Source organism: Halichoerus grypus, chromosome X, assembly GCF_964656455.1.
Source record: "Halichoerus grypus chromosome X, mHalGry1.hap1.1, whole genome shotgun sequence".
Lineage (NCBI taxonomy): Eukaryota > Metazoa > Chordata > Mammalia > Carnivora > Phocidae > Halichoerus > Halichoerus grypus.
In genome coordinates this window covers 31,099,988-31,125,980 of record NC_135727.1, presented here as the reverse complement: position 1 = coordinate 31,125,980, position 25,993 = coordinate 31,099,988, and the positions used below count along the sequence as shown (strand labels likewise).

Genomic DNA, 25,993 nt, shown 5'->3' with positions numbered 1-25,993 from the left:
AGAGAGAGATAAAGGAAGGGGGAGGGGCAGAGGGAGAGAGAGAATCTTAAGCATGCTCTACACCCAGCATGGAGCCCAACACAGGGCTTGATCTCCTGACCCTGAGATCATGACCTGAGCCAAAACCAAGAGTCAGACGCCCAAGTGACCGAGCCACCCAGGCGCCCCAGCAAAAGATTTTTATTTATTGCAACAAAAGGCAAAAACAAATCGGACCTCATCAAAATTAAATACTTTCATGCTTCAAAGAACACTCATCAAAGCACAAAGACAACCCACAGAATGGGAAAAAATATTTGCAAGTCATTAGTCTTATAAGGGAGTTGTATCTAAACTATATAAAGAATTCTTACAACTCAATAAAAATATAAATAACCCAATTAAAAGGTGGGCAAAGATAGAAAGAGAGATTTCCCCAGGGAAGAGATACAAATGGCCAATAAGCACGTGAAAACTTGCTCGATGTCATCAGAAAAATGCAAATCAAAACCACAATGAACTTCATGCCACTTTATACCCACTAGAATGGCTATAATAAAAAAGTCAGATAATAACAAGTATTGACAAGGATAGGGAGAAATCGGAACTCTTGTACATTGTTGGCAGGTATTTAAAAATGATGCAGCCACTTTGAAAAACAGTCTGGTAGTTCCTGAAAAGTTTAAACATAGAGTTACCATATGAACCAACAATTCTCTTCCAAGGTATAGAAAGGAAAATATATTTCCACAAAACAGCTTGTACATAGCAGCATTATTCATAATGACCAAAAGGTGAAAACAACCCAAATGTCCATCAACTGAAGAATGTAGAAATAAAATGTGTTATATCCATAGAATGGAATATTATTTGGTCATAAAAATGAATGATGTATACACTGACACATGCTACAACATGGATGAATCTTGAAAATATTACACTGAGTGAAAGAAGCCAATTACAAAAGACCACATATTATATGATCCCACTTATTTGAAATGTCCAGAATAGGGAAATCTATAGACAGAAAGTAGATAGTGGTTGTTTAAGGGCTGGAAGGAATAGGGAATAGATAGGGTATGGGATGTCTTTTTGAGGTGATGAAAATGTTCTAAAATTGGTTGCACGTGTCTGTGAATATGCTAAAAACCGTTGAATTGTATACTTTAAATTGCATAGTATGTGAATTACATCTCAACAAAGCTATTTTTAAAAAAGAAGCTGAGGCATTCATAGGGCTCATTTTGTTTGTTTTCTCTCTGGGATCACTGTCCTTTGTTGCCTAATACCTAGTGTCTTGAAAACTGTTGCTTCATATTGTTCTTTTCTTTCTTTCTTTCTTTCTTTCTTTCTTTCTTTCTTTCTTTCTTTCTTTCTTTCTTTCTTTCTTTGGTTGTTTCATGCGGGGGTGGGGGTGGCGTAAGTACAAATCCTTAGCCAGAAGTAACAGTCTCCCTATTTTTTAATTGGGGAAACTGAGGCCAAAATCAGCTAACTGGCTTGCCAAAATTCGTGTTAGTTAGTGACAGAGTCAGGACCACAACCAAGACTTCCTGATACCCAATCCGAAGTCGACACAGCATCGTTTCTTGTCTGTCCAGCTTCTGGGGCAACTTGATGGCAGAAGGTTAAGTAACCAGTCATAGACAAAGCAAATGTCTGTGACTCGAGGATCCCCGAAAGGCCCAGATCAGCTTTCTGCCCTCCCCTCGATCAGCAAGCGTATATTGCACACCTAGGTGCAATGCTTATTTGAGAGACATTCCTGGGGACAGAGAAGTGGTGCCATCATCTCTGGCAACAAGGGGCTCCCCATTTATTTGAGAGAAAAGGTGGTACGTGAAACATCTCTGTGACTCGAGCATGATCACCTGTAATATAATGAATGTCTCGCTCAGCAGGAGGGGTCATGTGTGTGGGCTTTTCTCAGGAAAGGTTTCCAAGGGGAGGAAGATTTGGGGTTTCAAAAGATAGGCAGCATCCCCTGACTGGGTTGGGGCACTGAAGGCAGGACATTGTCTCCACAGGGCATGTGTTAAAACGCACACAAGACCTCAGAGGTTCCTCGGCTGCAGGAAAAGCCGGAGTCTTGGGGTAGGAAAGCGCAGAGATATTGTGCTGGCCATAGGACAGAGCTGGGGGATTTGATGGGAGTCCTGGGGTGAGCCAGACGACTAATAAGGCAGCTCCCTTGCCTACTGCAAAATCGAATGCTCCCAGGCAGACAGTTTTTTCTAGGAAAACAAGTGTCTTCCCAGGTCACGAAAAGTTGGGCTGTCCACTTGAAGTTACAGGACAAATATTCCAGACCCTAGTCATTCAATCCTTCACTGAGCATGTATTGAACACCTACTATATATTGGGAACTGTGCTAGTGGTTGGGGATTCACAGGTGCCTAAGAACTTGTGCTTGCCCTAGTTCATGGTCTAGAGAGGAAGACACTTGCATGATGACAGATTTCTTTAGGGAAAAGTGCTCTCTTTCCCCGCCCGATTCCCCCTGTTGGTCAGCAGAAGTGGTCAAGTCCTTCCCCTTTGCAGACCTGTCTCCAGGGTCAGAGTAGGACAGGGGGAAGGACTCAAGGCCACAACAACTTGGAGAGGTTTCCCTTCAATGTCAGGCATGGCAAGGGCCACTCCCCAAAGACCCATCCCGAGCTCTCCTTTACAGCCCCGGCCCAAAAGTCACTGCCTCCAGGCAGCCTCCTTTCCTGTATCTGCTCCTCGCCCCACCCCCACAACCTCTCCTGAATGACAGTGACCTATGTGAACCGTGTTTACCTCCCTTGTGAGCATAGGCCATTGAGGGGGGGATGTCCCCGCCTTTGAGCTTGTATCAGTCATGGTGTCTTTGTACGGCGGGGGGGGGGGGGACGGGACGGGGAATGTTGGACAAACGTTTGTTGACTGAATACCAAGAGCTTTATAATCACTGTCCTCGTCAAGGACGTTTCTTTTCTACCCACCTAGGGCTTGACTCTCTACCAGGGGCCTTATCCCCTCTCCGTCTCTGTCTCGGGATCCTCTCCGAGGCCTCCCGTGAGGTCTCTGCTCTGTGGCCCCCAGCAATGCTTGAGGTGCTGGGATGTCCGCAGCCCCCAGGTGAGAGCCTGCCCCAGCCCCGCACTGGGACTGACTCGACCTGTCCCTGGCCTGCTAGTCCCGCCGTGTCACAGCCAGACTGGGCTGTGGGTGCTGTCCCACACAGGGGTGCCGTCCCCCTGCAGGAGCCTAAAGCCCTCGGGTAAAGGGCCTGGAGCCCAGTCCCCCCTCCTGCTGCTGGCGGAAGCCAGGGGAGACAAGGGGACCTTCAGGAGGGCCAGCCTCTCGGGACTGGACCTTGCCTCCCCCGACCCAGGAGGGTCACCGCACAGGCCGGGGACTGGAGCCCAGCCCCTGGGAGTGGGGTGGATCGTCAGCTCTCCATCCTTCCTGGTCCTGGGTGAGGTGGCACTGCCGAAGGCTCTTCTTCCCTCACAGGCCCACCTAGCTCGTGGGGTTGGAAGCAAGAATAGTACATATCACCCTCCGCTTGGGCGGGGCCTTGCCATTCACAGAGACACTTCTCCCTCGTCTTATCGATGCCTCACAATAGGCTTGTCAGGTGGTGCGTTTTCCATAAAGTGTGAATTCACCTTCTTCATTCATTTTTTCTCTCCCTTCTGGTTTTATAATTTAGAGAATTGTACTCCACCCCTCAAACCTGCCAAAAAAAAGTGAGACTTAGCAGTACAAGTGCCTGAGAAAAATACAAACAAACCCGTGCATCTTGGTTGACAGTTAAGTCTGATAACACTCCTCTCAGCAATTACAGAGCAGAGACATACTCCCTGGTGAGCAAACAGTAGAGTTTCAGGGAAAATCCGTAATAACTATGAGCATATTATGGAGCCAGAAACCCAACTTACCAAACAGATTCAGGAGAGAGTGGTTATTCACAGTTTGAAGGCATACTTATTTTAGAAGAGACTCATAAAGTTATTGAATTTGAGTGAGTATGCATTCATATGTTCTAGTCCCCAGGGTTTTCAGATAGGAGTTTATAGAAAGTGACTTGTTCTATCCCGCAGCTAATTAGTGGCCGAGCCTAGGACTTAGGCTCATTCTTTCTGAGCCCCAAACTCTTCATTTGAGCCTCCCTGGGATAGAAGGGTTTGCTTCCAGACTACTCATTAAACACTAAGTAGCAAGAAAGGAAAAGAATGTCTTAAAGCTCAGGGGTGTGAAGCCATCCTACGTTGACAACCAATTAAAAACTCAGATAAAGTACCTCTGAAATGATTATATGCTGCAAAGCAGTCGATGGGGAAACAAGACTTGAATTCCTCAGAAGGGATTTACAGTAAAGATCTAGAAACTCATCTAACAGCATATTCTGGAAGAGTGAACAGGAGATGTCAGGGTAGAAAGCCAGAGTCCTGATCAGATTCCTTCTGGCTCTCGGACCCCGTACAAATCATTGACCCTTCCTCAGCCTCTGTTACTCATCTTTAACACTATTTTTTTTTTAATTTATTTATTTGACAGAGAGAGAGAGAGAGAGAGAGACGGTGAGAGAGGGAACACAAGCAGGGAGAGTGGGAGAGGGAGAAGCAGACTCCCCGCTGAGCAAGGACCCTGATGCGGGGCTCGATCCCAGGACCCCAGGATCATGACCTGAGCCGAAGGCAGACGCTTAACGACTGAGCCACCCAGGTACCCTCTCTATTACTCATCTTAAGTGAAAGAATGATGCTAATATCTAAATTGTTCCCAGGAGTGAACTAAGGTCATCTAATCTGTCCCCACGTCTGCTCCATTTTGTCCTAAATGTCTCTTGAGCCCTCATTTCTCCCTAGCCTCATTGTCCTTCCTTTAGTTCATCTTTCTACCTGGTCTCCCCCAGGCTGCGCTTTGTCATTTTGCTCTCTCCACATTGCAGCCAAAGATCTTTCTAAACAGCAAAGCCAATCACATCATGAATCTGCTTTAAACCCTTCAACAACATCTTCCTCCTCTCAGGATAAAATCACAAGTCCTTACCCTGGTCTACACAGCCCTTCATGGCTGGGCACCTGCCTGCCTCTCTAGACTCATCTCACACTGCTCCTCTTGCTGAATTCTAGGCTCTAGCCATGATACACTAGTAGCGGTTCCCTAGCCAGCCAGCCTCTCTTACCTCCAGGGTTTGCAGTGGCTCTTTCTTCTATCTTGAAAGCTCAGCCCCTTCCAGCACACCTTTCCTCCCCCTAACCCCGTAATCCTGCAGAATTCTGGGTCCATATTACCCACCTGAGAAGCCATCCCCTGATCTGAACTCTCCTCCTCTGTGCCTCCCGTCAGCACCCTCTGCTTCTGTCTTCTTAGCCCTCATCTCCTGATTAAGACTGCCTTTCCCATGGTAATCTCTCCCACTCAGTTCTGCAGGACTGCCTTACTCATCATTATTTTCCAGCGGAGCCTGTTGAATGAATGACGAATGTTTAAATGCCTCGTAAATTGCAACGTGCTACACAAGTGTTAAGTATTATGTAATAGTACCGTGTTTGGGTTGGTTATTTAATATTGTTGGCCTACTCACCCATTTGATAATAACGAATATCACATTTCAATTACATCATTCTGGTTCCTTCTTAAACCCAATACTAATAAAGGCTACCACTTACTGAGTATTTAGCCTGGGCTAGGTTCAGTGGTAAGATTTGAGACATATGATATCATTTACGCATCATCATAGTAATCTTATCAGCTAGGTTCTCTATGATAAGAATCATCCCCATTTTTCAGATGGAAGAACTAAGGCAGGCTCAAAGAGGTTAAGTAGCTTGCACAACATCAAAGAGCTCGATTCTGAATCCAGATTCTTCAAGATCCAAACCTGAATTCTAGGGGCGCCTGGGTGGCTCAGTCAGTTAAGCATCTGCCTTTGGCTCAGGTCATGATCCCAGGGGTCCTGGGATCAAGCCCCAAGTCTGGCTCTCTGCTTAGTGGGGAGTCTGCTTCTCTCTCTCTCACTCTTCCTCTGTGTTCTCTCTCTCTCTCTCTCCTTCTCTCTCTCAAATAAATAAATAAAAATCTTTAAAAAAAACCCCTGAATTCTGACATCTCCCAGTTCTCCCAAGGTTTTCAGATAAGGACGCTATCAGCAGCGAAAAGCAACCGGCAGAATGGGAGAAATGGGAGAAAAAACTTGCAAGTCACGTGTCTGATAAAGGATTAATACCCAGAATATAGAGAGAACTCTTAAAACTCAACAACAAAACAACAAACAACTGATCGAAAAAAGTGGGCAAAGGACTTGAATAGACATTTCTCCAAAGAAGACATACAAATAGCCAGTAAGCAAATGGAAAAAAAAAATGCTCAAATCACTCATCGTCAGGGCAATACAAATCAAAACCACAATGAGATGCCACCTCACACCCATTAGGATGGCTCTCATGAAAAGAAAACAACAGAAAATAACAAGTGTTGACAAGGCTATGGAGCAACTGGAACCCTTATGGATTGCTGGTCGGAATGTAAAATGGGGCAGCTACTATGGAAAACAATATAGTGGTTCCTCAAGTTAAAAACAGAATTGCCAGCCAGTCACCATATAATCCCACAGTTCTACTTCTGGGTATAGATCCCAAAGAAGTGACAGCAGGGTCTAGAAGAGAGCTTTGTATACTCATGTTTATAACGGTGTTATTTGCAATAGTCAAAAGGTGGAAGCAACCCAAATGTGCATTGACTGATGAATGAACAAGCAAAAAAGCAAGATGTATGTACATACAGGGGAATATTACACAGCCTTTAAAAGCAAGTAAATTTTTTTTTTAAGATTTTTATTTATTTATTTGACAGAGAGAGATACAGTAAGAGAGGGAACACAAGCAGGGGGAGAGGGAGAGGGAGAAGTAGGCTTCGCGCTGAGCAGGGAGCCCAATGCAGGGCTCGATCCCAGGACCCTGGGATCATGACCTGAGCCGAAGGCTGACGCTTAACAACTGAGCCACCCAGGCGCCCCAAAAGCAAAGAAATTCTGATACATGCTACAACATAGATGAAATTGAGGACATTATACTGAGTGAAGTAAGCCAGCCACAAAAAGACAAATACTATATGGTCCCACTTATTTGAAGTACCTAGAGTTGTCAGATTCACAGAGACAGAAAGCAGAATAGTGGTTGCCCGGGGCTGGGGGGAGGCGGGTATGGAGAGTTGCCGTTCAACGGGTACAGAGTTTTGGTTTTGCAAGATGAAGAACGTTCTGGAGGTGGGTGGTGGTACTGGTTGCATAATGATGTGAAAGTACTTAATACCACTAAACCGTACACTTAAAATGGTTAAAATGGTCAATTTTATGTTTTATATATTTTGCCACAACTTATGATAGATCTTAACCATTCCCAGGCCTGCCAAAGCTTTCAGGTAATTTCCTTCTGCTGGATGTTTGCTGTTTTCCCTCCAGATAACCGGCTTTTATTTCTTTTTCCTCCTAAGACCAGACTGCTCTCTGCCAGGATCTCTAGGGCCTCCACACTGGCCAGTACTCCTGCAGAGGGCAGGGCCCAGCCCCAGGGCCTTTAGCTCACTCTCCTGGGAAGAAAGCGCCTCTACTCCGAAGGCAGTCGGTACGTACTTTACTCACAACAGTCGGCAGGTGGCTGTGGATCCCTTTTGTTCCCAGGAATCACATGGGGACGAACTGCACTGTGCATTTGCCATCACTGGTAGCTAATGCCAACAGTGACGTTGGGCATCGTTATTAATAGGTAAAGGACACACAAAGAGAGAGGGGAAGTGCCTTGGGTTGAGTCACACAGCAGAGTTAGAACTCGGAGCTCCCAGCCTCTAACCTTGCCCTGGGCTCTGTCCCACACACCTGGCAGTTCCAGAGACTTGCTCCTTTTTGTCCTCTGGGCAGCCAACTCTGGCCAACCAAGTGGGTTTGATTTGTCTTGCAGAGAAATGAAGCAAAATCTTCCTTGAGGATAGCTTCTGATCTTTCTATTTCTCTTGGTTGGCAGGAAACCAGAGATCACACTACTTGCTGAAGGACCTTGACCACATCACTGAAAGTCTCTGGTGGGGGTGGGGGGAAAGAAAGTCTCTGGACCCTCAGTTTTCCCTTCAGTAAAAAGTAGACAAGAATTATTGATACCCACCTCCCCCAGAGAAACTGAGGATGGGCTAGGGAGAAAAGGATTGGGGTGCACTTAGCCAATCTATTCTGCATTATCCTTTACATGGGTAAACCCCAAACCTGGCTGAGTATTATAATCACATGGGTAGCCTTTAAAATTAGAAATCCCTGGGCCTTGACCAGCCCAGCTTCCTTGAATTTCTCCTTTTTCCCAGCCAGGTGGCCCCTGATGTGAAGGGAACCCCCTTGGGTTGAGAAGTGAGGTGGTTTCAACTTTCCTAGCTAAATCCTCTCCAGCTTGGCTTAAAGGCTATGAGATGGAAAGCAGCCGTCTGTCTCCTTTGCGCTCTCGCTTGGACTCGCTGTTCCCCCAATTTTGGCACTTCTCACATACTGCCTGTTATTTTTACTTAACTATTTCAAATCTTTGCCTCTTATTTCCTCAGTTAGCTACTGGAGGTTAAGAACAGTGCCATATCCTTCTATTCTTGCCCACAAATGCCAGTCTGTTAGCACGTAGTATATGTTCAATAAACATTTGTTGAATTGCAAATCGTGTAAGAAACCTGAAATAACTTCCGACTTACTTGGGGAGATGGTCTGTGTCCTTTGGAAGCTTTCTGCTCACACGGAAAGAACTTTAAACAGAGACAGGAGGCTGTGTCACGGATTCCCACAGCAAATCACCAGCTTTCGCTAGCCCTCAGTTCCCTGATCTGTGAAACCAGGGCTGATCTGTGAAGTTTTCACACTTGTAGTTTTTAGCTCTGGCTCTTGGCTACTCTAGATAGCGAGGGGCAGCCTTTTTCATGTCAGTGCCTTTAACGCCCATGATGTCTTTTTTTTCCCCCTATAAAGGCTGCATAATTTTTTTAAAGATTTTATTTATTTATTCGACAGAGGGAGAGAGAGCACAAGCAGGGGAAGCGGCAGGCAGAGGGAGAAGCGATGCGGGACTCGATCCCAGGAGCCTGGGATCATGACCCGAGCTGAAGGGAGACGCTTAACCATCTGAGCCACCCAGGCGCCCCAAGACTGCATAATTGATGGGTCACCCCCAGTTTATAAAATGAGAAACTCAAGTAAACAGTAAATAAGTGCTTTGGCCAAGCTTCTGTACATAGTGTGCGTGTGTGTGTGTGTGTGTGTGTGTGTGTGTGTGTGTGCAGGGTTGTATGGGACTGTCGGCTCCTTCCAGTTTTAGTATATGTGTTGCCAAAGTGAGCACAGGATTGTCAATGCTTAATTATCTGCGTGTTCACTTTCTCCTCTGTGAATGACCCAGGGCAAAGGTATGACTTTCTAGCTGGATGTCCTCTTGTCCCCTGCACTCTCCCATCCAGAGCCAAAATGTCCACTGCCGTGTTCAGTAAAATCTGTTCAAATTCTGTCCTTTGAGGGGCACCTGGGTGGCTCAGTGGGTTAAGCGTCCGACTCCTGATTTCGGCTCAGGTCCTGATCTCAGGGTCCTGGGATGGCGCCCTGTGTCACGCTCCACACTCAGCGGGGAGTCAGCCTGAGGATTCTCTCCCTCTGCGCCTCCCCCTTCCCTCTCTAAAACAAAACCAAATCAAAAACAAACACTGTCCTTTGAGGAGGAGATGAAAGACACAAGACACTAGTCTTGCCCTCATGGAACTTCTAGTCTGTTTAGGAAGCTGGGATGAGAATGTGTGGGAAGAGTATGTGCAACCGTTTGTAAAGGGAGCACCTGGGAGCCAAGTGCTGCTAGGCTGTATCTTCAGGACCTACCACAGTGCCTGGCATATAGAAGATGCTCGACAAATAGGTGAAAATTGCCATGATTTGCAAACTTTTTATTTTATTTATTTTTATTTAAATTCAATTAACATATGGTGTATTATTTCTGTACTATTAGATAGAGGTCAGTGATTCATCAGTTGCATATCACACCCAGTGCTCATTACATCTCGTGCCCTCCTTAATGCCCATCACCCAGTTACCCCACCCCCTCTCCCCCATCCCTCCCCTCCCCTCCGGCAACCCTCAGTTTGTCTCCTATGATTAAGAGTCTCTTATGGTTTGTCTCCCTCTCTGATTTCGTCTTGTCAGACTTTTTATTTTAAAGAAGGGAAAGCCTTTCTTTCTTCAGTGAGATTGTACCCCCAAGCTCACCATGAAACAGACCAACAGATGCAGTGCTGCCCTTGAAGGGAGCTAGGGTAGAGCCCCGCCAGCTGTCTCCTCTGGGCCCCAGAGAGGTTCCTCAGCGCCCGGTTGGAAAACTTGCTGTAGTCACTGGAAAAGGAGGTGCAGGTCAACCTTTGCTCTTCCTGCCTGCCCCATGGTCAACCTTAGCCACAAGAGGGGATCCTAGCAAATTAAAGGGAGATTTGACGCACCAGGCACTCGGAAGGGAATATTTGCATCTGAAAAATTGTTGTCCATCTCTCCCCTCCCCTCCTTGTAGGGAGCTCCAATTAGTGAGCTCAGAGGTTCCGGAGGAAGTTTTGAGTAGGAGACTTTTGAGTTGGTCCACAAATGTATATCGAGGTAATGTTTGTTTATTTTAAATAAAGAAGGGAAGAAAGCCGCTGTGGTAATGTTTTCCAGAATTCCATAGAAGCCCATTTGGTGTTATCCTACAGGCAGTCCTGATATGCAAAGACAATGGAAAACTCTGATGAAGTCTGTCTGGTCCATGAGTACACGGTGCTGCCTGTTTTCGGTACCAGTGCACCCTGCATCACCCTGGCAGCTATTAACATTCCTGGCCAAATTCATGGTCAGCTTTGGGCACACACAGATGCCAAAGGGGGCTACCTGGTGAGAGCATCTCTACTCCATGCCTGCAGGACTGAAACCTGCTGCCTGACTTGCCTTGGCCTTCTCCTTGCCCCCTCCAACCCCGACGGGCAAGGGAGGGAAACCAACCCAGAGGATGTTTACCCATCAAGGTGGTCCAGGGAGCAAGGCACATCTCAGAACTGCATGCAGAAGACAACTGGCAGTAACCAACATCTTTTTTAAAACTTGTCAAAGGGATAAGGATCTTGAATTAAGTTTTCATCATTATCTATCTCATGGCCCTTTCATTACCTCTCATTACCTGCCCATTACCTACAGACTGTCCCTCCTCATAGGTGTCAGAAGGGGCAGAAAAATAATTAATGTTGGGGACCCTGCTATAGACTGAATGTTTGTGTTGCCCCCCCCATTCATTTGTTGAAAACTAATCCCTAATGTGATGGTATTTGGAGGTGGGGCCCTTGGGAGGTGATTAAATCAAAAGGGCTCTCACTTTCATGAATGGAATTAGTGCCCTTATAAAAGAGATGCTGGAGAGATCACTCACCTTCCACCATTTGAGGACGCAGCTGGAAGATGGCTGCCTATGAACCAGGAAGTGGGCCCTCACCAGACACCAGATCTGCAGGAGTCTTGATCTCGATCTTGTTCAGTCTCCAGAAGTGTGATAAATAAATTTCTGTTTCTTATAAGCCACCCAGTCTATAGTATTTTATTATGGCAACCTGAATGGACTAAGACCAAGCCCATTCAACAGCAGGGCAATTTGAAGGGTGAAAGGGGCTTCCCTCCTCCGCTGCCTGGCATGGCCATGTCCTCCCCTCTTGGCCAGTCCTCTGACTTCTCTATCTTTAAAATCTAGCTCAGGCCTGACCCTGATGAAGAGGACAGCAGTCTAGCCGCCCCTGTCCTTCTACTACTACTGCTGACTTCGCCCCCTTGTCCAAGCCACCCCCACCCCCAGCATCTGGACTAGTCTTGTACTTAAGTAGTTGAGTTGGTACCATGAAATTCAGTCTTAGGATAGAAGCCACTGAAGGCGAGGGCTGGAGAGAACCTTGGAGATCTGGAGAAACTAAGGCCTGAGTGGAGGACTTGCCTAAGGTCTCATAGCAAGTCATGGCAAAGCTAGGGCTGCAAGCCAAGTTTTCCTATGAGCGCTTTATGCCTTCCTGGCTACATCCTGAGCTCCTTGGTTTCTTTTCTTGGTCTTTTTCCCCGCTGTCTCAGCGTTCCTTCTCCCCTCTGACCCATTCCCCAGTCCTGTCTTACCAGAGGGAGGCTCTAGAAATTGCTGCACGACAGTGTACTTGTTTTTTGGGGCTTTGGTGTTGATCCGAGGGGAGATTAACGACCTAAAGAGACACAGAGCCCTGAGGGAGCCTGTGGTCCCCAGCTCTGAAACATGACTTGATCCCGACTAAGATCATCCCTGACATGTGTTCAGAACCCGAAACATCGGTTCCTAGAGTTTAGGTCACTTGCCCGAGGTCCCTCAACTAAGAAATGGCCACAGCGGGAGCCAACTGTAGGTCTTCAGGCGCTGGGGCGGCGCGCGGCTCCAGGCACTGCTCCGAGCCCGCGGGCCCTGGGGGCTCCCGGAGCCAGAGGCAAGCCCAGACCCCATGCCGTTGCTCGCAGCGGCATGGCCGTGGGGGCTGTGCCTTATTCCTTTAGGTCTCGAAGCCTCTTCGTTTGTGCGTGTGGCTCCCGTCAACTTCTGAGGGCGAGGGGTGGGGAGAGATCGCGTGAGCAGTTGACACGGGCCTTCTGGAAGGAAGCGGGGCAGCCTCGAGGCCGCCCAGCTACCGTGAGCCCAGCACCGCCGCCTGCACACAGCCCTCGCGGTCCCCCACCGCCCATCCCCCGCGCAGCCCTCAGGGGCGACCCGCCGGGGCCGAGAGCGCGGCGCTGCTCCGGAGCAGCGAACCTGGACGCAGCTCGGCCCGCCGCTCGAGCGCGCCAGGACTCGCGGACTTTCCCCGGAGGAGCGCTCCCGGTTCCGGTCCCTCCTGCGGTTCTCCCACGCCCCCAGGGGACCCGCTGATCCGAACGGAGTTCTCGTGGCCGCGCCCCCTCGTGGGCCCCCGGAGCCCCCCTGGTGGCCCCCCCACGGCCTCGTGCCCGCCCGCCGCAGGTTCTGGCGCCGGCGGGAGAAAGCTGAGGCGCGGGGCACGCGAGGCGCCTCCCCTGGGCCCCGTCCCGCAAGCGCATCTTCCTGACGGGTCCCTCGCCCCTCGGCGAGCGCCACCCAACTTCTGCGTCCGCCGGGCCCGCTGCTCCGGGTGGCTCCCAGCACAGAAGCGCCCTCGGATGACTACACTCACTACCTTTGGGGTGGGGGGGCTCCCCGGGGAAGGCGGTTAGGGACCCCGGTTAGGGATGGGGCTCCCAGGGCTCGCGAGCCGCGGCCGGAACTGGAGTGGGGGGAGTGTGGGCTTCCCGGGGACCGTCCCAAAACGCTTCCCTCCGCAGACGTCAACCGTAGCCCCTAGGCGGGCGCGCCTTCCGCGTCTCAGAGATTCGGCGGGCTGCGCACCTCGAGGTCTTAGCGTCTCGAGGGATGGGTTGAGGGAGGGGCCGCCCGCGAACGGCGGGCTGAGGGGACCGGTCTCCCGGCGGGTTTGAAGGTGGGATCGGGTAGGGTTTGGTGACGGAGAAACCCGAGAGAAGACTTTGGGTTTTTTCCCTCCCTCTCCTCGGAAAAGCAACCACATTGTGAGGGGGAGATAAGGAGGAGAGTAAATACAAACCACCTCAAGAAAACGCCAAGAAGGGGCGCCTGGGTGGCTCAGTCGTTAAGAAAACGCCAAGAAAAGCGAAGCCAAAAGAAGCAAGCGCAACACTGTTACAAAACTGTCTGGTTTTGTAACAATTTCCCCGCCGCCGGCCAATGAGCGGCGTGGCGGCGCGTCACGTGGTACAGTTTTATATAACACTTTGCTGAGACAAGACAGTTATTAGTCGGCGCGCGGCGGCCGGCATGGAGCTCGTGGAGGCGCGGCAGGGATCGGCGCGCGGCAACGCGGCACTCGTGGCAGTCCGGCTTCTCGTCAGTCGCTGCTCTCTGCTCTGGGTCTCTGGCCCCTAGACGCCTCTTCCCGAGGCGCCTGTCTCTCTATGGACTCACTTCAGACTGGACAGATGCTGAGCTTGCCCGCCGAGCTCGGCGGCAACAACTTAGAACAGGCGGAGCCGGCGGCATCCGCGGCCCGCGGCGACGTGGGCCCCCAGCCCGAGGCGGCTACAGAAGGCTCCGCACCTTTAGCCACTCGGGAGCCGGAGCCGGGGCCGGAGGAGCAGCCTCCGAGTCCCTCGACGCCCGAGTGCAAAGTCCTGCTCCAGCAGGCTGACGCCCTGGCGTCTGGGGGGCGCCTGCGGGAAGCCTTCGAGGTGTACAGACAGCTCTCCGAGCGGCAGCAGCTGGTGGCCGAGCAGCTGGAACAACTGGTACGCTGCCTGGCCCAGAACGTCCCGCAAGGCGAGGCGCTGCCGCCGGCGCCCCCGGACAGGAGCGGTGCGGCGAGCCGTGAGGCGGCGGCGGAAGAGGCAGGGGCGCCAACGGCCGCCACGGCCACCGAGGTGTGGGACGGCTTCAAGTGCCGGAAGTGCCATGGGTTTCTGTCAGACCCCGTGTCCTTGTCGTGCGGCCACACCTTCTGTAAACTGTGCCTGGAACGCGGCCGGGCAGCCGACCGGCGCTGCGCCCTGTGCGGGGTCAAGCTCTCGGCGTTGATGGTGGCCGCCGGGAGGGCGCGCGCGGTCCGGCGAGTCGGGCAGCAGGAGGCGGCGGCGGCGGCCACGCCACTGCCGCCGCCGCCGCCGCCGCCGCTGCGGGTCAACGTGGTGCTCAGCGGCCTCCTGGGCAAGTTGTTCCCCGGCCCCGCACGGGCGTCGCAACTCCGGCACGAGGGCAACCGGCTGTACCGCGAGCACCAGGTGGAGGCGGCGTTGCTCAAGTACAACGAGGCGGTTCGCCTAGGTGAGCCCACCGCGTCGCCGGGCCGGGGGGCCGGGGGGATGAGCGCGGCGGGGAGTTGGGGGGCGGACCGGGGCCGAGGGGGGCGCGGGGGACCGTTGGGGGGGGCGGGCGGGCCGTGACTGGCGTGGGGGAGGGGCGTCTGGAGTTCGGTCTCTGACTTGGTCTCTGTCGCTACCAATTTATCGCCCTTTCTCTGTGTCCCTGTCTGTCGCTCTTTGTCTTTTTCCGTGTCTCCTCGTGGCTTGTATTCCCGAGTCCCTCCGTCAGCTTCTGCCTGGGTCACTGTTCCTCTGTCTCCTTCGCGTCTCTGTCCCCCGCGTCTCTTGCGCGGGCTCGCGCGGTCCCCGCCTCTGCGCCCTCTCCGTCCGCGCGCCCGGGATCCTCTCGCACCTGCCTGCACCTTGCGGGCGGGCGGAGGAACTTCGCACCCCGCCCACACCCGCGCCGGGGCCGCCGGCCTCCCGCCGGGCCGCGACGTTCGGTCGGCGCGGGCGTGTGCCGCTCGCGCCCGGCCCGGGGCCGCCGCCGCGGCGGGAGTCGGCCCTTCCGGGGCCGCGGCTCCCGGTGGGGTGGGTCCGGCGTAGAATTAGGTCAGGAGAGCACTGGTTGCATAAGGGCCGCCAGCGGCCCGGGCCGGGCGGCCCCTCCTCCGCGCGGGCGGGATTGTGTAACGGCTGAGGTAACCGAAGTGGGCCACGCTCGCCTCGGAAACCATCCCGCGAGCGTGTGCGGGGGGGGAGGGGAGCGTTCGCGCCCCGCTGCCCTGTGACTCATTGTCACCGCTTCCTATCACACGATCCTCGGCTGAAATAGATGCCCCCCCCCGCCCCGCCCGCAGCCTGCGCCCTCTCCTCGAACCCCTACCCCACCAGCCCGGCGGGCGACCGGGCGGCGCAACTGCTCGGGGATCCCCGGGGACCGCGGGCTGGCTACGGAGGGGGGCACGCCTCGCCCCCCCCCCCCCCCCCCGCTGCCGCGCTGCGGGAGGAAGGACGGGTGGGCTTGGCGGCTTCAAGGGCAAACGTGGGCAGCCCCAGGGCTCTGGCCGCACCGGGGCGCCCGAGCTCCCTCGAGGAGCGGCCCCCGCGGACCCTCCGCGTCCCGACCCAGGAAGTGGCTGCGGAGCGGCGGGCCGGTAGTGCCCAGCTCGGGCCAGCCGCCGGGAGCTCGGCCGGCGGGGCGCGGCGTCTGGCGGAGCGTGCCGGGGAGGAGGCGGCAGCGCCGGGCAGACGGGGGCTCTGGGGATCCCAGGGTGCCCTGAGCCCGACTCCGACGGGTTGGAGGAGGGAGTGGGCTCGAGGCTCCACGTGTTGACTTGCTATCCGAATTTGCAACGAGTAGTGGGGGAGGGGGAGGAGCGCGGGCTAGCGGTGCGAGGTGGCAACTCGAGGTAGAGGAGGACCCCTCCCCCCACGCACGTCCTGTGCTCAGGCAAGGCACACTGAGCCGGCACCGGGCTGGCGAGTGCTGCAGAACAAAAGGGATAGCATACACCGTAAACTCTGCTGACGTCTGGAGAGCAAGTAATGGGCACCCAAGCAAGTCCTCTGCACAGCCCTGGGGAAAAACCCCACGAAGCGTGTTCCAGCAGCCGCAGCTGGAGCGCAGTCCCTGGGCAGGAGCGGGGCAACCTGGAGACAATGGAGGTCACTTAAACCCAGATCTCCAAGGGAGGTTCCATTCCTTTCAGCCATACCTCAAGGGCCAGGAAAGCCCCTTCCCGCTGTCTTCCTCCCCCTTTGTTGCTGCCACCGCTTTTCCCCTGGGAGTTTCTTCCTTCACCTTTGTTAATCTGAGCGGTCAGGGTGAAAAAAATGACAGACTTACCGTTTTAAGAGGTACGGGGCCTCCCCAGCAGGCGAGTATCTCTGTGCTGGAAGGTGGCCAGTGTCCCCTTATTATTCTATGTAGTGCACACCCTTCAGAAAAAGGAACATCTCCCCCGCCCCAGCTTCAAAGCTTCAGAGTCTGACCAGCTAGCTCTATGACTTGGAGCAGATGCCTTTTGCTCTCTGGGCTTGATTTTCCTCATCTGAAGAATGGATTGATTGAGCCAGGTGATCTCTAAAGGCCGGTCCAGCCCTGGCACCTAGTGATTCAAAGTGTTAGTGAGAGCCGAGCTCACTTCATTCCCAGCAGCCTTGTTTAGGTGCAGTCACATTTGGCCATCTAATGAGAGGATGGAGCCTTGCAAGTGCATTCGGAGAAACTTCATAGGCCCTGGGCTTTGTAGACAGAGGTGTTGCTAATGTCATGAGAAGACTATCCTGGACTTGTCTTCCTGGTGGGCAGGATGGGGGTCACATCTGGCCACCTCCCTTTCCCTCCTCCCTGGCCTGTTTCCTTGTGGGTGATACCTCACGCAGAAGCCAGGCTGCCGGTTGGTAGCCATGCATAGCGGTGAAGTAGGGGGCCAGGGTTTCCACTATGTCAGAGCGGCTGATGCACCACTCACCCCACAGGCCCTCTAAGGAACGGCTTGAGAAAGGAGAGAAAATTACTTCTTTATGGGGCGCCTGGATGGCTCAGTTGGTTAAGCGTCCGACTCCTGATTTCAGCTCAGGTCATGATGTCAGGGTTGTAAGATGGAGCCCTGGGCGTGGAGCCTGCTTGGGATTCTCTCTCTCCCTCTCCCTCTGCCCTCCTCTCTCTGTCAAAAAATAAAAAATAAATAAAAATAAACAAACTTAAAAAAAAATACTTCTTTATAGTTGGGGAAGCTCAGACCCAGAGTGGCAGGGGTGGAGGGGTGGCAGGCAGGGCAATATCAGGGCTGGAGATGGAGCTTAAGCCTTTGGATCCCCAGTAGAAAAATCCTAGATAACTTGCCATTTGCTCAAGATCCGTTCTCATACAGGATTTATGTTTTTGCGCTGAGACCATTAATGAGAGCTTTTTTTTTTTTTTTTTTCTCATTCTGGCAGCTCCAAATGACCACTTGCTTTATAGCAACCGGTCTCAAATTTATTTCACCTTGGAGTCTCATGAGGATGCACTGCATGATGCAGAAATAGCATGTAAGCTCCGCCCAATGGGTTTTAAGGTGAGTGGAATGGGAGGGATGGGAATGGCTTGTCCTATAGACGGGAATTGGCAGGAGGGGCTGCCTCCCTGAGGGTTTGGGGCACTAGAGCTCAAGCAGAGCAGGGAAAAGGCTTTGCTAAGGAGCTGGGGGTCCCTTGGCAAAGGGTGACTCAGGGATCTGCAAGGGAACTGGATTCTTCCCCAGTTTTCTTCTCCACCTGATGACTGCAGAGCAGCTTAGGCTTTGTGACTCTTCAGAACATGGACTTAGCAGTCAGACCGCCTGAGTTTATGCCCCAGCTCTGCTACTTCTACCAGCTGTGTGGTCCTGGGCAAGTTACTTAACCTCTCTGTGCCTCATCTCCTCATCTCTAAAATTGGGAAGGGGGATATTCAACGCACCTACTTAACAGGGTTCCGTTGTGAGGATTACATGAGCTAATACGTGTAAGATGCCTAGAACAATGCCTGGCACATAGCATTATGTGTTCTATCATTTTCAGGGACAATAGAAAGAGGAACATGAGAGAAGTATTGCTGGCTGGTTGTGTTATTTCAAGTCCTTAATATAATCAGCCTGCTGGTATCCCCAAACATCTAGGTCACATGAAGGGGTGGTCAGAGAAAGGCTAGGCACCTCTCAGGATGCTAGGATGCAAAGTGTCACTTTCTGCATCTCTGGCCTCAGGACTGGCCCTTAGCCACGTGTCAATATTTTGTTTAGGAGATTAGGTTTGAGCCTGGGCTCTACTACTTGCAAGTTAAGTGACCATGGGGAAGTCGCTTCACTCTCTGGACCCCAAGGGTCCTTGGTTGCAAAGCACAGCTATTGCTGTCTGCCCCACTTGCCTCCTGCGGAATGTGGTGTGAAGGTCACTGGTGAGCATGATCAAGAGGCCATTCTGGGAGCTCTGCCGTTTGCTAGGCCTTGGTGTAGTGTTCTCTCTACACAACCCCCAGGATGCCACCTCGGAAACCCACCTTACCCAGGTTCTGATCTGTGGTCCCTTATCTGAATCCCATGGGGCCAGAAGTGTTCAGAGTCCAGAACGTTTCTGATTTCAGAAAGACCATACACCAGGTGGCACCCTCAGTGAGCTCTGGACAGCATCTCACAATCATACACGCTAATATTTCTGCCATACATTACATGAAAATTCACACTAAGTGAGATAAAGACTATGACGTATTCTATATCATATATATTTGCCACCTAATGACTTTTGATGCCAAGCTTATGAAACTTTGGATTATCAGACTGTTTCTGGAATTGGGAACCTCAGATAAAGCATTTATGGACCTGCACACTGGGCCGTTGGTGTGAGTGAATCTCTCATGTGCTTCGATGAGAAGGTTTTCATGGGTTATGGCAGTAGTATGTTCTCCTTACCAAGGAACAGATTTACAGTTTACTAAAAGTCACCAGTGTCTTGATCCAAAGGAGCTTCAGTGAGAACATTTTGTGCTTTATAGCAGCGCAGGTCAGGAAGCTGCCTGGGGGTAAGAGGACTTCTCTTGCAGCTTCTTCTGCTCCCACCCTAAACCTAGGGCCTAAGGGTGGGAGCCTTCATAGTACAGTGGGAAGCCGGGCTGAGAAGTAGTAGACCTTTTCAGATGAAATGGGAAAAGTGACTTCCCCAGTGAAATCAGACTTGGTGGAAGTAGTAAACAGGAGTTTCATTTCCCCAGAGTGCTGGGGTAAGCGGAGAGGCAGTGCAGAGAATGAACGGTATTGTCTTGAGGGTTGAGAGAATATTTGAACTGATGCATATGATTCAAAACCAGCCCATACTCTGATTTGCATACTTCCCACCATTTCTTTGTGCAATGCCCCTAGGGGAGGGCTGTACCTCCTGCAGCCCTAGTCCAGCCAGTCCAGCCAGGCTCAGTGGTACTCAACACCTCCTGCAGGTGGGTGGGCTGGCTGCCCTGAGCAGGTGGAGTATATGGGTTGCTCTTTGGTACGATTGGAGGGGTCCTAGAGGCCTCTCCAGTCTCCCAACACTTATCTCCTCTAGCTGCCCTGAAATGTCATGCAAGCCTTTCTCCAGGGGGCCCCTGGTAAATGCTGCTGGGAGGAGCAATGAAGGAAGCCATCAGCACCCAAGTATCAGCCAAGATTAGGCTCCAGGAGAAGGGTGGGGGTACAGGGGAGGACCTCAAGAGGTTTGGAGCAGGGGTCACAGCTCAAGAAGGCAGATCCCTGCCGGTGGAGACTGTAGCCAGGTCGGAGCCAGAGGGCACCGCCCCAGGGCCTGTAAGAGCATGTTAGGAGGGGAAGCTGGGAGTGCCCAGCAGCTGCAACCTGGATCATTTCCTTCTCTAAGTTAGACTCAGGGTCAGCCGTGGAGGCAAGGGAGTGGGGAGCAGGCCCCCGAGGGGCACCCTAGCTGACTCAAGAGCAATGCCCTCCCAGCCAAGTTGCAAAGGCCACCTGTCCCAAGGCACAAGAGAGAATGTAGCCCTCTTCCCACCTCTTTTCTTGTTCCTCCCTCTTTCCCAAGATGCTCTTCTGTTACCTCTAGAGTTTCTCTGCCGGGGCAGCTGGGCGGGGACCCCGGAGAGCCCTAAAACTTCTTTATACTTTTTTTTTTTTTAAAGATTTGTGGGGGAAGGGGCCGAGGGAGAGAATGTTCAAGCAGACTCCCGCCAAGCAGGGAGCCGATGCAGGGCTAGATCTCACGAGCCAGGAGATCAGGACCTGAGCCGAATCCAAGAGTCAGATGCTTAACCAACTGAGCCACCCAGGCACCCCTAAAACTTCTTTATACTTTTTAAAGATGTGGGAAGGGAACAGAAGTGAGCTGAGCCCACAGGAGGGAAAGCATTTGCTCAGTCCCTGGTTAGCCCTTTGAAGAGAAGTCAGCTTTGTGGGGAAGAGCATTCTTGGGGTCCTAGACCACAGTTCTAGTTCCAGCTTTGCCACTAACTACCTTGAGGTCTTGGAGAGGTCATGTCCTTTCCCTTGGGCCTCTTCTGAAAAATGATCAGCAAGTATAGGCAATCACTCAGCCAGTAATGTGGACTAGGTCTTTGCTTGACAGACTAGTTAATAGGAAGGCCTATCTGGGTGGGTTCTGGACGCTGGATAGTATGTGCTTAAATGAGGCTTCTTGCTACATTTGGCAATACCTCCAACACAACAGTGGGGCAGCGGGGAGGTCGTATGGCACAGTGGTTAAGAAATGGGACTTTGGTATCAGTCAGTCCCAGACTTAAACCTTGAATCCACAATTTACCATCTGTGTTCCTTTGGGCAAGTCACTTTTCTGGGTCTCAGTTTCATCTTTTGTAAAATGGGCTTCAGAACATTTGCCTACAGATAGGGCTGTAGATAAGGTAGTCCTTCTAAAACCCTTCACAGAGTAATGAATACTCACTAAGTGTTTGGCTAGTGTCAATAAGTCAGTAGGTGAACAAGAACAGGATTGAATGCTAATGTTTTCTTCCAGGCACACTTCAGAAAAGCACAAGCCTTAGCCACCTTAGGCAAGGTGGAGGAAGCACTAAGGGAGTTTCTATATTGTGTGTCCCTCGATGGAAAGAACAAAAGAGCAAGATCTGAAGCCCAGAGGGTGAGTTGAGATGATGTCAGGTCCAGCTGCCCAGTGGGCTCCCACTTCTCTGTCTTCTCCAAGGAGGGGAGTGAGGGAACTGCCCTTCCTGGCATTTAAGGCCCTGAGTGGGTGGCTCCCTTGGTTAAGGGGGCAGGAAGGAGACACAAGTGCCAATTGCCTAGAAACACCATCCTCTTGGCATATGCAATCAGATTGAGCAGTTCCTGCATTTTTGGAGGAGCCTCCGAGGAATGTTCTTGCTTCTTAGATTCAGGGTCTGGGTTGTGAGTAGGAAAACCAAAGCAAAGCAAACAAGTTAACATGGGGGTGGAGGCTCACTGCTGAGAATCTGGCTGTTGATGAGAGGTCAGGGGTTTGGGGCTGCCTGCAGTTGTAGAACTTTGCTTTGGCTGAGTCACAGCTTCACCAGCCACACAGGGCAGCCAGCTCCTCGCCAGGAATGTTGGTCACCCTCTCCCCTGCTATATGCAGAACTCCAGCCTTCAGCCTTTGCTAGAAATAGAACACACACTGTCTCACAAATATAAGTCAGGGACCATTACGATATAATCCAAGCAGTCATTCCAACTCTTGAATCCCAGGAGAATGTGGTTCTTTTGTTTTGTTTTTTAATTCATGAAATGTTAGCCCTGGTGAAGGGCTCAAGTGTCCTCAGTTCATGAACTGCTTTGCTTACTGTTCCACAGTGTGCTTTCATGGTGTGTGGCTAATTGGCCCGGAAGTTGGATGCTGACAGTCAGTGGTGGCCTCTGCCCTCCCCAAGCCCCTCCCGCTATTCGCCACCTGTCTCAAGTGCCTCTGTCCCAGTGAGGTTTGGCAGAGTCATGGATGAAGGAAGGGAGCAAGAGACCGGATTGGTTTCTGAAGGCTCCAGAAAGGAATCTTTAGCAAAATCAGTGAACTAGGGGAAGCCAAGCTCTGGAGGTTGCGCCTCGCACAGATTTCTTCTCTGGAAAGTTGCTTTCACCTGGTTTGGGAAAGTGGACAAGGTGTTCTTGAGAGGAGTACTGGTGGCAGAGAATTGCTCCAGGCTGTGAACCCTTCCCTGAATCTTAAGTGTAGTCCATGGTGTAAATAATAGTAATAACAGCTGACATTTATCGAGCATTTCCAGTGCACCAGGCACTGTGCTAGGGCTCTCTGTGGAGAATATAATTTAATCCCCACAACATCCCTATGAGGGTAGCTGATGTTATTTATCCCCATGTTACAGAGGACATAGATGAGGAAGCCGAGGCTTGGTGACTTCCCGAGACCATGTAGCTAGTGCTTGGTGAAAGGGCACGTAAACCCCACTCCATCTGCTTCCAGAGTCTGCCTTCCTAGCCATTCCACCATTCTTCTGTCCCAGGAGGACATGCCAGGGGGCTTGGCGCTCACTGCTAGGGTGGGGTGGAGAGTAGCAGTGGGACCATCCAGTTCTGGGGGTGGGGGATGGACAAAGGTTGGTTAGAAGAATCTTGACTTTAGGGGCAGAGTGTGCAAAGGCCAACAGAGGCAGGTGTCAGATCCAGGGGTGAGTGGTTTCTTTACTCCTGTTCGTCCATTTCCTACTTGGCCTGAGAGGCTCTGGTGTCATCAGTTGGGTTGACCTCTCTCTCCAGCCACTTTTAGAGACCAGCTAGTGTCACTTCCACAACCACCAAACAGGATGGGGCAAAGTGCTGTGCTAAGCTCTGGAGACCCAACGAGGCATAAGCCACAGTCTCCGTCCTCAAGGACCTTCCAATCCTGCATGTGTTACACAGCGCCCTATAAATGCCAGAGAATACAAGGGAGCAGATGCCCATAATGAGTGTCCTGGAGTTCTGAAGCAGGGCCAAGAATTTAGAGGCGAATTCCCACTGACTGTGATGAGGGCACGGCAGCCATATACGAACACTGAGGGCCCTCGGCAGTTCTTATTTACTGTACCGTTCCAGTTTCAGGGCTGAAGATTTGACAAAGATGGTCCAGGTTCACTTGGCAGTAATTAGCTACCTTAGGCACTCCCAGGCCTAGGTTTCTTTTTAGCATTTGTTTTTACCTCGGATTCTTTTTTTTCCCCCTTCTTGACTCATTCGGGTCTTTCTAAGGCTGACACTGAAGTGGAATTGACTTTCATTCATGTGGAATGATTATTCTCACTGAGCGTTGACCCCAACTTTTGTTTTCCAAAGGTCTAGAATGAGGTCTTAGGTAGTAAAGGTAAGAAGTGAAGTGTTGTTGCTGTTTCTGCCTTGTCTCCTTCAATTTCTCCCCTCTGCCTCCCTTCCCACCCCCCTCCATGCTCTGCCCTTTGAACCTTGTCCCTTGGGATGCTGTGTGGCTGCCACTGAAGAGCACCATGCTCTCTTTTCGAAAGTTTTTATCTCAATTCCAGTTAGTTAACATACACTGTTATATTAGTTTCAGGTGTACAACATAGTGATTCAACAATTGCATACATCACGCGGTGCTCCTCACGACAAGCAAGCACTGTGCTCTTTGGGGGAGAATTCCAGGGACTGCTTCAGAAGTGGGTTGGTCCTGTTGGGCCACTCAGGAGGGCTTCTGAAGGCCAACTTTGGTTCCTCGGGAGGAGGGGCCTCTGAAAGCTGGCATTTATGGCCCTGGGCACTGTGAGTACCTCCCCACCTCACTCCTTTACCGACAACCTAAACCTGGGAAGTGGGTTTCCCAGAGCTGGACGGAAATTGCGATCTGTCTGAGGACTTTGGGCTTGAACACTCGGCCTCTGTCTGGGCCCTGGGATGGATAAGTGTCTTAATTCAATTCCGTCCGGGGTGATGAGTACGCATTGGACATCTGCCATGGGCCTCCAGAAGCTGGCCATCTGGTTAGAGGGAAAGACTTACGTGTGCGGCACGATTCTGAGTCTAGGGCGAGACCGGGTAGTATAAGGTGCTCCATTATGTGCAGTAGAGAACACGAACGGACAGGTGATATCAGGGGGCTAGAGTTGTAGCAACGGAGCTAGCCTTGGAGACTGAGCAGGGTTTGGCTATGTGGAAAGTGCTGACGTCTCAAGGAACATCGTGAAGGCACTGCTGGGGGCCAGCAAGGGGACAAATTAAACTGGACAGAGTTTGGTTGGAGTTTCTGTCAGCCTCCTTTGATCAGTTCATACCCTATTCCGCTGAGCAAGGGCGTGGAGCATCCTTTAGTGGGTCTCCAGACACTGCAGCGGCTGCCCAGTGGTAAACATTTCAATGTGTGTTCGAAGCCAAGCGAGCCGCTTTCTTGTGTTTCACGTTACATACAGTATGTGCACGTGTCTATCTGTAACCCGTGCTGGCACAGGGGAGAATTGAAACAAGAATGTGGGCAGCTCGTGGGGAAGCCTGCATGAGAACACACATCCTTGACTCCCAGGCCCTTCTGGGTCCTCTGGGTCTTCACCTGCCACCTCCCCCGCCCCCCACATTCTCCAACCGCAAGGGAAACCAGCCCCAGACTGGAACCCGCCTGCCTCCAATACTTGAAGTTACCCGACAGTCTCTGCACAGTAAAGGCCAGAATGGGGGAGGAGAGGCTGGGTTTTGCTCTTCCCACCACTTCACTGTGGAAAGGATTAAAGGTCCAAGGAGGATGGTCCGGGAAGGAGGGAGCAAAATGGGCCGGCAGGGGAAAGACATGGAGGAACCTAGAAGACACGTGTAGACTTCTATCCACGGGCGTGCTACGGACGTGACTGCAGGTCCCCCGGTGTTGTTTGTCTCCTGCCTTCACCTCTCTGTCTCTTTCCTCCTAGATAGGTCTTGAATTTCCACTGCAGATATTTCTATGGAATGGTAGCATGGGAGTGATGGTTCTTAACTTTGGCTAGGGTGACAAAGGCATCTGTGGTGCCATTTTGAAATCCAGATTCTGGGGCCACGCTTCAGACCTGGGGGAGCCAGGCGTGGGAACTTGGAAAGTGGAGTGGTCATAAGCTCCCCAGGTACCTCTGATGCACGCTGAACTGAGGCCCCCTGCCCTCGTATGTTGGGGTCTCTGGTTCCAGGCTGCTTCCCTGGAGTTTCACCCCACGAACTGTGTCCCCTGCCCCTTCCTCCCCCTCCCTCCCCCACCACCCAAGCACCTGTAGAAACTTAAGCAGTGAAGTCTTCTGTTTTATGTCACAGCTTCTCCTTAGTTTCTTTTCACCATCAGTCCCGGGGGACTCTCAGGAACATTTTCCCGATATCCTGAAGTTGTTGGCACCTCACCCTAGATTAAAGGAACACGTAGAATCAATGGCTACTGAAGGCACCAGTCATAATCTACCAAAGTTGTCACAGGTAAAATTCAACTCGCCCAGCTCGCTCGCGATGCTTCGTTTGGCTGTTGTGTGGGCAAACGTGGGAGTGAGCCCTACCTCTCCTTCGGTTCCTGAAAAGGAAGAAATGGAGTCGCTAGTGGTTGTGTTCTTTGCTAGAAGGTTATTTCTTACAGATAAAACTGGATTTCAGGCACGGTCCCGGGGGGGGTTTGGTTTTATTACCTTCATTTTTTCCAGTTCTTGGTCAGATCCAGCTGAGAGAGAGATTTAATAGAAGTAAAAAGGAGTTGGCCCGCTTCCCCTGGAAC

At 51.7% G+C, this 25,993-nt stretch overlaps 1 protein-coding gene and 1 long non-coding RNA gene across 7 annotated transcripts in view; both read left to right on the top strand.

The window, feature by feature from the left end:
* The window catches only part of LOC118555500 (uncharacterized), an 85,121-nt gene extending 76,251 nt beyond the window's left edge, over positions 1-8,870 (top strand). For 2 of the 4 annotated variants that reach the window (XR_013444573.1, XR_013444572.1), the window contains exons 6-8: positions 4,513-4,674; positions 7,447-7,577; positions 7,974-8,870. This is a non-coding gene — a long non-coding RNA (uncharacterized LOC118555500). The remainder of the gene's footprint in view (positions 1-4,512; positions 4,675-7,446; positions 7,578-7,973) is intronic. The other 2 variants (XR_013444571.1, XR_013444574.1) reach the window with 2 other exon arrangements.
* Positions 8,871-13,840: 4,970 nt separating this feature from the next.
* The window catches only part of LONRF3 (LON peptidase N-terminal domain and ring finger 3), a 38,909-nt gene continuing 26,756 nt past the window's right edge, over positions 13,841-25,993 (top strand). Inside the window, exons 1-4 of one of the 3 annotated variants that reach the window (XM_036087857.2) lie at positions 14,707-14,840; positions 17,765-17,883; positions 21,317-21,439; positions 25,549-25,704. In XM_036087857.2, coding sequence (XP_035943750.1) covers positions 17,872-17,883; positions 21,317-21,439; positions 25,549-25,704 — 291 coding nt within the window. In that variant the 5' untranslated portion in view covers positions 14,707-14,840; positions 17,765-17,871. Of the gene's footprint in view, positions 14,841-17,764; positions 17,884-21,316; positions 21,440-25,548; positions 25,705-25,993 lie in introns of all 3 variants that reach the window. The other 2 variants (XM_078064301.1, XM_078064302.1) reach the window with 2 other exon arrangements.